We start from the raw sequence: 12677 nt of genomic DNA, 5'->3' as shown, positions 1-12677 counted from the left end.
AACCTGTTCACCTGCGGATTGGTGGAGTCAGCAGCGTGCAACCTGTACTTGGATGGGGGACCCTGGAACGTATCATCAGCTGTGGAATTGGACACTACAAACGCCTCTTTCAAGGGAAAAACACCATTGTGGTCAGAATACATAAGCGGGAGAAATGGAAAACCACATTCAATAAAAGGTTGGGACACTTTGGGTGTTTCCCTCTCCTTAACTGGGTCTCACATCGTAGCCAGTGACTGACTCCACTAGAGCCTCTGCTTTGTCTTGACCTGTTTCTGCTTCACTTGAGCTTTTTCTGCTGATGTTGGCTACTTTGCATCGCTCCAGCTTCTACCTGAGTACTTTTGCCACCCCCGACCGGTAGGTGGCAGAGTGGTTCTAGGTTACGCGGACGAATTTACGTAAACATCTAACGAAGAAGTAAAATGCGGAAGATGGCAAGTCGTAAACAGTCAGCCAGTCACAATCCATATTATCGTACTCATTTCGTTCGGCTTTTTTGCGACGCTCATTTTCGTCATATGACAGATTCAGAATAAATCTGTCTTTTTACTATGGAGCTCTCGAGTTAGCTTAGCTCCGTAGCTACGAACAAAGCGGCGCGTGTGTTAGCGATGTCTTGCTAAATCAGAGCGCAAATGTGAATGTAAACCGTTGTGATTATCGTGTGCAAGAATGATAGAGTACTAGGAGGCAAAAGAGGAGAACGAGCGACAACGTCAACTACTGGACGCAGTTTTCATGACGCACAGAGCAGGTTTGTGCGCTTCTTCCTGTCACTTGTCGAGTAGCTTTCTTTCTTTTTTAATCATTTTACACTGTTGCTAAATATTTGACATTTGTTAATTGTCCGAATGAAATTCTCATGAAGAAAACGCAGTGCACGCTAACCCCAAACAATAAGTTCTAATTCTATTCGGTGTGGTGACAGGGGCTATTTTTGTTGCAATGCATGAAATATGACATTTTATAAGATACGAGTCACAGTCAACTGAACTGTGGTAATTCATAAAGGTAATTTATTTTATAAACTATATGTATATATGTTTATACAGTATATACATACATACATTCATAGGGTGTGTGCACTTGTGCATCCACATTATCACAGTTGTTTATTATTACTTTCTCTCTCAATTATCTTGTTCTTATTTTTTTATACAACAACAAAAAATGCCATTTGAACAAGTTAAAGGTTTTTCTTCTGACTGTTGATTGTGTTCCGAAAATAAATACATAGGCCATTTTCAATTCATATAATTTGAGCAATCACAGAAAATGTTTTTTTTAAAGATACAATTTAGCATTTTTATGGTTGGTTTTTAAATATCTCCCATGCGTAAACAGCCATGTTTAAAGTTTAAAATAGGACTTTAAACATGGCTGTTTAAAGTCTTAAACAGCCATGTTTAAAGTCCTATTTTCAAAAAACTATTCATGATTTCAAATTTTAGGCGTTCATAATAAAGGCAATCCTTATTGACAGAGCAAATGGTGATGACCCACTGAAACATATTTATTTTTAATAACGGTAAAGACAAAAGAGCATAATGGTAAAGACAAACATCTTGATAGAAATTGTGGGAGTTGCACAATTTTTGTGTTGCCCTTCAAACACAAGTCTGCAAATGATCCTAACGACTCATTAAACCCATTACGCTCATATTTTTATACAATCATAATAACAGTAAAGACATGCAATAGTTCCGACACCTTCACAAATTTATACATATTCATTCTTATCGCTAAAACAACACTGTTTTGCAGTCTGCTATTGCGTGAATACATAATGGCTGCCTCATCCTGGCACTTCAGCTCACAGATCCGTCTGGTGTATTGCATGGCGTAGAATTTCAAATTGTAGCATTCAACATTGGAGACTACACAATAATAATGTGACTTGACTAATTAAAGCTAAACTTTGGCCAAACCATGTGTTGTGCCTTCTTGTGTCCTGTAGCTATCAGGGAAGAAGACCTTAATGCTGAGCAGCAACAGCGGCACTTGAGCGTGGAAGAGGAGGAACCAGAACTCCCTCATGTTAAAGAGGAAGCGGAGGAGGCTGATATCAGCAGGTTTCCAGTGATCCATGTCATTGTGAAGAGTGAGGATGATGAAGACGAGCCTCACTCTTCACAGCTTCATCACAGTCAAAGTGAGAAGAGACGATCCCAAGCAGACAGCCACTTAGCTCCATCATCAGTGAGCGACGACACTTTGTCACGCTCTCCTGACACTGACGATGAACACTCTAAAGGTGACAAACACTTGACATGTTCTCAGTGTGATAAGACTTTCATCAACAAGTCAACATTGGAAAGACACATGAGATGTCACACAGGAGAGAAACCTTTCATGTGCTCGCTTTGCGGTAAAGGTTTCACACAGAAAGGAAGCCTGACAACGCACACAAGGACACACACCGGAGAAAAAACACATTCCTGCTCAGTCTGCGACAGAAGTTTTAACGATAGTTCAGCTTTGGCTCGACACATGACAACACACACTGGGGAGAAACCTTTTACCTGCTTGTTCTGTGCTAAAAGGTTCTCAATAAAGGGGAATTTTGTAGCACACACTAGGACTCACACTGGAGAGAAGCCATATTCCTGCTCGGTCTGCAACGCAAGTTTTCGTGTTCGTTCAGGTTTGGTTCAACACATGAGAACGCACACTGGGGAGAAACCTTTCGCCTGCTCAGTTTGCGGTCAAAGATTCTCACAAAAGGCGACTTTGAGAGAACACATGAGATCACACAGCGGAGAAAAACCTTTTTCATGTTCAGTCTGCAGCACAAGTTTTAGTTACCATACGTCATTCATTCAGCACATGAAAAAACACTCTAATGAGAGTGTTTAGCTATAGTGTGTCTGATTAAAAACTTCCAGGACTGATTTATAAAGTTGAACCCAGAGGATGCATTTACATTGTGTGTGGTTTGCTATGATGATATGCTGTTAAGCCCGGTACACACCTAAAGACAATCAGTCTGTTTTTGTGCCGATTTTGCCCCTTTCCAACCGAGCACGCCAAATGCCAGATAATCGTATGTCTTGTCTTCTAAGATTATCCAATAAGAGTGTCCTTTGGTCTGAGGTGTGTTAAGAGTGGATTTTTTTCTGATTCTAGGGTCTGAAACAGATCGGGGCCATCCATCCATTTTCTACCGCTTATCTGAGGTCGGGTCGCGGGGGCAGTAGCTTTAGCAGGGACGCCCAGACTTCCCTCTCCCCAGCCACTTCTTCCAGCTCTTCCGGGGGGATTCCGAGGCGTTCCCAGGCCAGCCGAAAGACGTAGTCTCTCCAGCGTGTCCTGGGTCGTCCCCGGGGTCTCTTCCCGGTGGGACGTGCCCGGAACACCTCACCGGAGAGGCGTCCGGGAGGCATCCGAATCAGATGCCCCAGCCACCTCATCTGGCTCCTCTCAATGCGGAGGAGCAACAGCTCTACTCTGAGCCCCTCCCGGATGACCGAGCTTCTCACCCTATTGCTAAGGGAGAGCCCGGACACCCTGCGGAGGAAACTCATTTTGGCCGCTTGTATCCGGGATCTTGTTCTTTCGGTCACGACCCACAGCTCGTGACCATAGGTGAGGGTAGGAACGTAGATCGACCGGTAAATTGAGAGCTTCGCCTTTCGGCTTAGCTCCTTCTTCACCACAACGGATCGATACAAATTCCGCATCACTACAGATGCTGTACCGATCCGTCTGTCGATCTCACGTTCCATTCTTCCCTCACTCGTGAACTAGACCCCAAGATACTTGAACTCCTCCACTTGGGGCAGCATGACATCCCCTACCTGGACAGGGCACGCCACCCTTTCCGACTGAGGACCATGGTCTCAGATTTGGACGTGCTGATTCTCATCCCGACCGCTTCACACTCGGCTGTGAACTGCTTCAGTGAGATCGGGGCCGACAATCTTAAATAATGAGCGTGTCACATCTCCCAAGTCATGATGCCGAGAATTGTGACGTGAACCGGAATGTAGCCAATCAAAGAAGTGTCCTATGCTGATGAACACGGAAATTACCGTAAATTAAAACAAACACGTCTTAGCAGATTTTGTTTTATTTTGTATAAAAGTGAGTTCCCCAGGCGGCAAGAAGTATTTTCCAAAGCAAGTTTTTTTTTTTTTAAATCTCTCTACACCACTTCTGCCTCCATTCCCTTCGGCATCACTCAGCAAAGATCTGCGCATACCCGCAGGTGCCTGACCGTCTTTGTTTTTGTGAGATCACGTGTGATCATGCAAGATTTCAAAATCGGTGGTGGAACAGAATCCTTATGTGTGTGTTGTTTTGTGTTGAGAGTTTTAGAACACACCACACACAATACAATTTATCTTTATGTGCGGGGTCTGTGAAAGATTGAAAAAAAAAAATCTTTTAAGATTTGAAAAATACTTTTGTGTGCACCAGGACTTGTGTGTTAACTGTCTTTTCAGTACAGTACTCAATTTCCTTTCGCTAAACTAATGTTTTTGAGTCAACCTGTCCCGGATTTTTCATTTGACATTTAATCTTCCACAATCTGGCTTGTTACATATGCTGACTCACATTTGTTTGCTTCATGTCCGCATTGCCGAACAAAAGCCAGAAGTACGCTGGCTCTAAAGCAATAGTGTCAAACTCAAGGCCAGTGGGCCACATCCGGCCTGCAACATCACTTTATGTGGCTCACATTAGCAAATAAAGTCATTATACTTAATGTTTTTTTGCTAACTTTATTTGTTGTTTTCACAGTATCGCAATATCTATAACCAAATTGCAATTTTTATTATTAACCAATTTAGCATTGTTTTGTTAGTCACTTTATAACGTTGGCAAAACCATGGCAACATGTCGTTACGATAACATGTCCAGTGATTTTATTCTTGTCAGTAGGAGCACTTTGCAAGTTAATAAAACAGGCAAACGATTTGGTCTGCAGAGAATTTTCATCCAGTATACACAGGACTGTGCAAAAGTCTCAGGACACCACTAGCTTTGTTTTTTTAAGCCTTTTTCACAGTAGCCAATATGCCTTGTAAAAGGTGAAGTGTGCATTTTTTCTTTTTTAAACATGTAAGTCAATACGATCCATTGCAACTGTCCAACACCCAGAATCATATTGGCACTTCCCATCGCTAACTAACAAATAGATGGACAAACGAAGTGCACAAAACAAAGCTTTATGAATTGTTTTTACATATCAGAGTCTGCACTCCTTTTTTTTACCTGACAAAATACATTTTTTTACAAAAGGGTGAGTACTTTTGCCCGCTTTTAATTGGTGACAAACATTTTTGTTAATTTTGTATCACGTTTGCACAGCTGTAATATATTTTGTTTCCTAAGGTGTGCCATACATTTTTTTATTTTTTTCAAACTGGGCCACCGAGCTGCGCATGCGCAGTGTGGATTTTTGAGGCGGGTTCCTTCATTTTGCAGATTGGGAAACAACCACATGCCGAGGCAATTGGGAAGTCTGTGTTATTGCCATTAGTTCTGCGTTAGTTCCTTGTTCTGTCCGTTATCGATGCCGGATAACTAATAAACATCTCTCTATAACGCCACCTCCAGACACACGTGTCTCAGTGCACTTTGAGCGTTCTCAACTTTGCTCGCTAGCTGCGAACAAAGAGACACTAAAGTGGGCGACATTTCAACGCAAGCGGAGCTCAAGTGTGAGTGAGGTGAACGAGCGACAATGTCAGTTGTGCTTTAAGTTTAGTTATATTGTGACGCTAATGTGACACCTCGCAGATATTTAATCCAGCAAAGCATTGTGGGTAGTGATTCAACTCTTAAGTAGAATAGTGCAGACTGAAATGTACTAAACTATATCAGTACACAGTTTTATTGTACTGATTCAACTCTTAAGTAGAATAGTGCAGACTGAAATGTACTAAACTACATCAGTACACAGTTTTATTGCCAATTATATACATATATGCGTTTTGATACCTTGGCTGAACGAAAAATGTGTTTTTAAAGCAAGTGCTCGCCAGCTTTGGCTCGGGCTTTTGTTGCCAAAGCTTTTCTTATGAAATGATGAACAAGAAATGCTAAACTAGCTAATGATAAACAACTGGGAAAATTCACACATGACTTGTAGGCTATGTGTTTTTTCAGATTAGGCAAAGAATTATTGGATACCAGAAGTTGGTTGTTTTTTGGCTGCCACAAAACAACATATTTGCCATTTGCCACAACATCAAACAATTATCTTAAATAAGGCCACGGATGGGAAATGCCCTTTTTATACAAGTGTATTGCAACAAAAGTAAAAAGTCATCAGAAAAAAAATACTCAGGTAAAGTACAGATATCTGAAAAATCTATTAAAGTACAGTTTGTTACGTTCCACCTCTGGGAAATGGCAAGAAGCTGCTGCGTCACCAACTGCCACAACTGATTCCGCGATTACCAAGGACAACAGATCAATCCGGGAATCGGCATTTATCGGTTCCCGGCATGGAGGAGAAACAGCACCGGGCACGTCTCGGATGTGACCAAGAGGCGACGCATGCCGTAGATGGCAGCGGTACGGAGGCCCAACATCACCTTCAACCACACTCCCCATATATATGGGTAGTTAAGGTAAATTATGAGTAATCTGTATCATTCTGTCTTTCCATTTCCAATCAAAAATCCATCCATTTTCTATAGCGCTTGTCCTCATTAGGGTTGTGGTGGACTATCCCCTGCTGATTTAGGGCGAGAGTCAGCCATTTGCAGAACTGTAAGGCAGACATACTAACCACTATTATGCTGTGTTGGAGCAATTGAAAAACAATAAATATTTAAAAACAACATGATGCATTATTTTGATTTGTTTTTTAATGTAAACCAACTTTTTTTTTTTAAACTAAATTGAAGACTCCAATTCAAAATCAGATATTGAAAAACAGGTTTAGCACATCTGCCTCACAGTTCAAATCCCGACCCCGCCTGTGTGGAGTTTGCATGTTCTCCCCGTCGTGCCTGCGTGGGTTTTCTCCTGGTACTCCATTTTCTTCCCACATCCCAAAAACATGCATGCATGGTAGGTTGATTGAAGACTCTACATTGTCCATAGGTGTGAATGTGAGTGCGAATGGTTGTTTGTTTGTATGTGCCCTGTGATTGGCTGGCGACCAGTTCAGGGTGTACCCCACCTCTCAGCTGGGATGGACCACAACACCTTCAGTGAATTTTAAATTGAATTTAAAAAAATAATAATAATAATTTATGTGTGTGTTTGGGTAATCAATTCTTCTAATCTGTTTTAGAATGGCCAATCAAAAATGGAAAGAGTTAATGATTTAGAATAACTCATTTCACACATAAAGCGGATACAAAAAGTCTACACATCCCTGTTCAAATGGACCAACTCAATGTTGTCCAATGACACAAATCTGTGGTAACGGAATATGTCTAGCATATACATTTGTCGGTGTCGACCGGTTTCCGGGATCATCAGGAAGGAAAAATAATTCTTAACACACCCCGCGCTCCAGGATAATCTCGATCAGAAAGGGGAATCTGCGTTAATATCGTCCCATATCAGTATGTGTGGATTGGGATTAATCTTTTGTTTTTGCAGGCAAACCAGCCTATGAAATGCTTGATCGTGATCCTGACTGGGTGCCTTCTCTATATCTCGGCCATTCGGAGGCCATCACTGCAAACCCCGTAAGGTTTCAACATTTGAAACGGAGGGAGATGAGATCCCAACAACAACAACAACAACAACAACAAGCATTGGCAGTACAAGAGAATGAATCCTGGCCACCTGACAACACTGGTGATGCAGCTCCTTTATATTCTGGTAAACTGCCATTCCTACTTTTGGTTGAGCTTCATCCTACTCTCTACAAGTTAACGAATCCGGCCCCCCCTGGAAACAGGTTTTGAAACCTGTCTATGTGTATGTGATAACCAAAGAATGCAATTTCTGTAGAAATGGCTTGAGAATGCTGAGTAGCTGATGCAGAACTTAACTGCCGTAGAATAGCATGAATATAATGAGAATTATGAAAATCAGTGCAATTAATGAGTATCTTTCCCTGTACCGTATTTGTGTGCTATTGCTAATGTGAATTGTTCAAATGCTGACAGTAGTTCAGCTAATATACAGAAAAATGCCAACCCAAAAATAGGAATCAAATGTCCTGAATGAGCTACACAATTTGAAGCTTGAATGGTTCAAATTGGTTGAGAAATGTGAAAGAAGGTAAATACAGCGGTGCCTTGAGATATGAGTTTAATTTGTAACCACGCTCATAAATCAAAACAAGCATATCTCACATCATCGTTCCCCGTTGAAATGCCATTTACTGTATCTGTTCCAGCCTCCCAAATAATAATTATTACTCGATTGCAAAGAGTATTTAGGATTAAGCCTACACTACTTAAACAGTTTCAAGCGCATTACAGTGCGAGCGATGTTCTCAAGAATCATTATTGAGGGAAGTGAACAAAATGAGGCTTAAAACATTCTTCATTCCAACGATGTGAGATTGTACTCTGCAAAAAAAAATAGAAAATAGAAAAGGCCACGACATCCTCCATTTCCTGAAAGTGGGCCAACTTGCATGCAGCAGGAGCTGTGTCGAGTGTAATGAGGAAGCCATTAATTGCATTGTGAAACTGTCTCCTGTCTCCCGGAAGTAAAACGGGAACGGCCCAAACTTCCGGGTTATTCCCTTCGCAGCCGAGTGTTTTCTTGATGCAGTTCACATGTCCGACATTTAGATGCTCAGAGATAATAACACCAATTGTTCGTAACTGGTTGAACAGTGTCCACTTTGCTTGGTTTAGCATGCTGGCTGCGAACAAATTGATGCGTTTGTTAGCAGCCCATTGCTAAGGCTTGAGTGTGCAGTGTTGTGGTTTTCGTGTGAGAATGGGTGAAAAACGTGTGAAAGAAGAGTACGAAGAGGAACTTCGTCGAACGAACGAGCGACGTCACCTACTGGACGCTGTTTTTCAAAAGCCTCGAATTATGCTACACACAGCAGGTACGTTCATTTCCGATTCACTTGTATGGGAGCTTTGTGTTTCCTCATTAACAGTTTTGAAGTTGTATGGTAAATTTCTAATAAAACCCTCACTTCAGAGGACGACTTTATTTTCGTTAAAGCTGCGAAACTTTTAACATGTTATGTTAAACTATATAGGGTGACCTAAACGTAGATAGCTTTTTTTTTTTAAATGAAAGTAGCAATGAAGGATGGAAGGTATGGTATGCTATGAAGCAAGGAAGTAGCTCAGGTTCTCCATCAGATCAAGCATCACCTATGCTTGAAACCCTAACACTGGCCTTGAAACCCTAATTTAAAACTACCAAAATCTCAACCCTCTCTTGAATCCATGATTTCAAATCCTAACTCTCCAGGCTAGGAAAAAAACCTACTTTCAATTCTTAAACCTTGTTTAAAACCTTAACAAAGGCTTGAAACCATGACTTTTTTGGGTCTCATTTTTTAAACACAGAAACCTGGCATTTTAACAGGTGTATGTAGACTTTTTATTTCCACAATAAAAAGACATTCTGAAAAGCCTGGCATTGCAAGGAATAATTATTACCAAGAGCGATGTACTATAAATAGACTATTGAGTGCCAGAATGCTTGACCTGCAGAGGGTTAAGGACATCTCGTATTGCAGTTTCTAGCAAGGGTGTGCTCCATTCACCTACCCACACATCCAAGTTGTTCATGGGATGAACATCATCCCACGAATCGGTATGTTGTGCGCGTGTTAAACACATTTTATCACCACAAGTTCATATTTTCTGGGACCACGATGAAGGTACTATATGTACGCATGTTACTGTATATTTATGTTGTGATGTGTTGTAAATAATACCCTTTAGTAGTGACATAAAAAAAGGGACATCATGTGGCTTGTGTGAGTGAAGTTTGACTCTTCTAAACCATGTGTGTTTGTCTTTTTGTGTCCTGCAGATGTCAGTAAAGAAGATCTTCATCCTGAGAAGCAGAAGTGGTGGTCCAGGGTGAGGAAGCAGCTGCCAGAGCCCCCCCACGTTAAAGAGGAAGAGGAGGAGACCCATATCACCATGCCTGCATTTAATCGTGTCATTGTGAAGAGTGAAGATGACGACGATGAAGAAGGTGATGGAGACCACTGTGATGGATCCCAAGCAGACAGCCTCTTGGCTCCATCATCAGATAGTGAAGACAGAATGTCACACTCTCGTGACACTGATGATGATGATGAACACCCTAAAGGTGATATGACATGTCACATGGACAACAAACACTTGAAATGCTCTCAGTGTGGGAAAACATTTGGTAACAAGAAAATACTGAAAAGACACATGATGACACACACCGGAGAGAAACCTTTTGCCTGCTCATTTTGCAGTAAAACATTTTCTCAGAAGGGAAACTTGAGAACACACATGAGAACACACACTGGAGAGAAACCCTTTTCCTGCTCAGTCTGTGACAAACGTTTTAGTGATGGCTCCGCATTGATTCAACACCAGAAAACACACACTGGGGAGAAACAATTCATTTGCTCACTTTGTGGTAAAGGTTTCGCCCAGAAGGGAAATTTTACTACACACACAAGAACACACACTGGAGAAAAACCTTTTTCTTGTTCAGTCTGCAGCACCTGTTTTAACGACAGTTCAGCAATGGCGCGACACATGAGAACACACACTGGAGAGAAACCTTTTTCCTGCTTATTCTGTGGTAAAAGGTTCTCCCTAAAGGGGAATTTTGTAGCACACACAAGAACACACACAGGAGAAAAACCATATTCCTGTTCAATCTGCCAAACAGGTTTTAGAGTTCGTTCAGGTTTGGTTCAGCACATGAAAAAACATGCTAGTGTTCGTGCTTAGCTGCCGTAAGCGTGTGTGATTTAAAACTAGCAGGTGTCTCATTTCTGACTGCTATTTGCTGAGTTGAAGAATTGTTTGTTTTTCATAGACCCTCTGCTGTGGCAGTGTTTTCCAACCTTCATTGATCCAAGGCACATTATATATTATTATTATAAAATCGCCCAGCACACAACCAATCAAAGATGTTTTTTAAAAGTATAAATACTGAAATAATGAGGATGTCGTTCAATAAACTTACAAATGTACTTGTACTGTTTAGTGGAACACAAATCTATTATTTTGCTGTATGATTGGCAACTGATGGGCACGTTAATTATGCCTTCTGCCATCTTGTATAAGGGCATTTAATTTTTCTGCCTGTCACTCCGTAAAGGTTGCTGGCATAGATAGATGAACAATTATACATCATTTGTAGTAAGTGAATAATTTTCAGACCAATTTGTTTACCGGAAGATCTCGCAGTCTCACAACACAATAATGTGCCAACAATCGTTGGCCTTCCCTGTGCTATGATATGCTTTTTTGTCATTGTAGTTGTTTTGTATACATACATACATTATTGCATTTATTTCTTTTTTTAAACTCTGCAGTGCTGGACTTGTCATTAAGAAAGAAAAACAAATCAGCTGTCACAATGATATGGCCAATAGAGTTAGTGGAGAGTAACAATGTGTCATGTTGACTACTTTACAAAGTCTACAATGTAGATGTCAATTCAAACCAAAGGTTTTCTGAGACTGTCTGGATCTAGTCAAATTTTTACTTCTTCCTACACCTTTTCAGAACGGCAGTCATGGTGTTTCAGTACAGGATATTTATACCAGGATGACAAAATTCATTTTGACTTTTCTACTAAGAACATTTCAGAGTCTACTTTTTTACAGGAGTTGAATCAGTCCTTCTACTTTCACCAGTCTTGTTTTTAAGACAAGTATCTGTACTTCTAAAAGTACAGACTACAGTCTAACTACTTTTGCCACCTATTTTGCACATACCTTTCATGCCATTATTTCTGTCGTCTTTGTTGCTTTGTCACTGAATAATTTTGCACACATCTGTTGTTGATCAGCTCAGCTCTTAATTAAAGCGCGATTTTTTTAATTATAATTTTTTTGTACTCAATGGTGTCCCTCAAGGGAAAGTTAAACTCACACTCCAATGCATACTTTGTGTTGCACAATGCACATCATGCACAGTTAATGAGTCTCTCTTCAATATAGCTGTGTAGGCTGTAGATCCATCCATCCATCCATTTTCTGAGCCGCTTATCCTCACTAGGGTCGCGGGCGTGCTGGAGCCTATCCCAGCTGTCATCGGGCAGGAGACTGGGTACACCCTGAACTGGTTGCCAGCCAATCGCAGGGCACATACAAACAGACAACCATTTGCACTCACGTGCACACCTACGGGCAATTTAGAGTCTCCAATTTATGCATGTTTTTGGGATGTGAGAGGAAACCCACGCAGGCACGGGGAGAACATGCAAACTCCACACAGTCGGGGCCTGGGATTGAACCCGGGTCCTCAGAACTGTGAGGCAGATGCTCTAACCAGTCGTCCACCGTGCCGCCTGTAGATCCTAAATGTATATTTTGTTATCGTGATTTTTTTTTTAAATGTAGTAATAAGGTGACAACACGTTTTAACATATTTGCCCCCCCCCCAAAAAAAATTAATTGTGATTCTACGGGCTCTGATTCTGATAAAGTTCAAGAGTGTAATGACACCCCCTCACCCGAAGGAGCGGTAGTGGTCTGAAATGTATTAAGTTACGGGGCGGAACTCGCCTATCGAAAGTAAAACCAGGAAGCAAACAATCAGTCACATCCGGGTTTT

General features: G+C 41.2%; 2 protein-coding genes across 4 annotated transcripts; both read left to right on the top strand.

The window, feature by feature from the left end:
• The first annotated feature begins 433 nt into the window (after positions 1 to 433).
• On the top strand, positions 434 to 5120 carry LOC133399030 (gastrula zinc finger protein XlCGF8.2DB-like). Of its 3 annotated transcripts, none has more exons than XM_061670094.1 (3): positions 434 to 757; positions 1961 to 2257; positions 3130 to 5120. In XM_061670094.1, the coding sequence occupies exons 1-3, from the start codon at positions 742 to 744 to the stop codon at positions 3198 to 3200; spliced, it is 384 nt and encodes a 127-aa protein (XP_061526078.1). In that variant the 5' UTR covers positions 434 to 741; the 3' UTR covers positions 3201 to 5120. The 3 variants fall into 3 exon arrangements, with proteins under 3 accessions (XP_061526078.1, XP_061526077.1, XP_061526076.1); XM_061670093.1 differs by having other exon boundaries at positions 2378 to 5120; XM_061670092.1 differs by having other exon boundaries at positions 1961 to 5120.
• Positions 5121 to 8675: 3555 nt separating this feature from the next.
• Positions 8676 to 11910, top strand: LOC133399028 (gastrula zinc finger protein XlCGF17.1-like). The gene is made up of 2 exons (XM_061670089.1): positions 8676 to 8986; positions 9934 to 11910. Exons 1-2 carry the CDS (start codon positions 8872 to 8874, stop codon positions 10839 to 10841), a joined length of 1023 nt encoding a protein of 340 aa, XP_061526073.1. The 5' UTR covers positions 8676 to 8871; the 3' UTR covers positions 10842 to 11910.
• Positions 11911 to 12677: the final 767 nt, after the last annotated feature.

The sequence above is a fragment of the Phycodurus eques genome, chromosome 2 (assembly GCF_024500275.1).
Source record: "Phycodurus eques isolate BA_2022a chromosome 2, UOR_Pequ_1.1, whole genome shotgun sequence".
In the NCBI taxonomy this organism is placed as follows: Eukaryota; Metazoa; Chordata; class Actinopteri; order Syngnathiformes; family Syngnathidae; genus Phycodurus; species Phycodurus eques.
Note: the sequence above shows the minus strand (reverse complement) of the source record. Positions and strands in the feature narration are given on the sequence as shown.

What these genes read in the sequence shown, in the direction of transcription:
- LOC133399028 (XM_061670089.1), top strand. Translation starts at nt 8,872, where the DNA reads ATGGGTGAAAAACGTGTGAAAGAAGAGTACGAAGAGGAACTTCGTCGA. An exon ending in AATTATGCTACACACAGCAG is followed by an intron (nt 8,987 to 9,933) that starts GTACGTTCATTT and finishes TGTGTCCTGCAG; the next exon opens with ATGTCAGTAAAGAAGATCTT.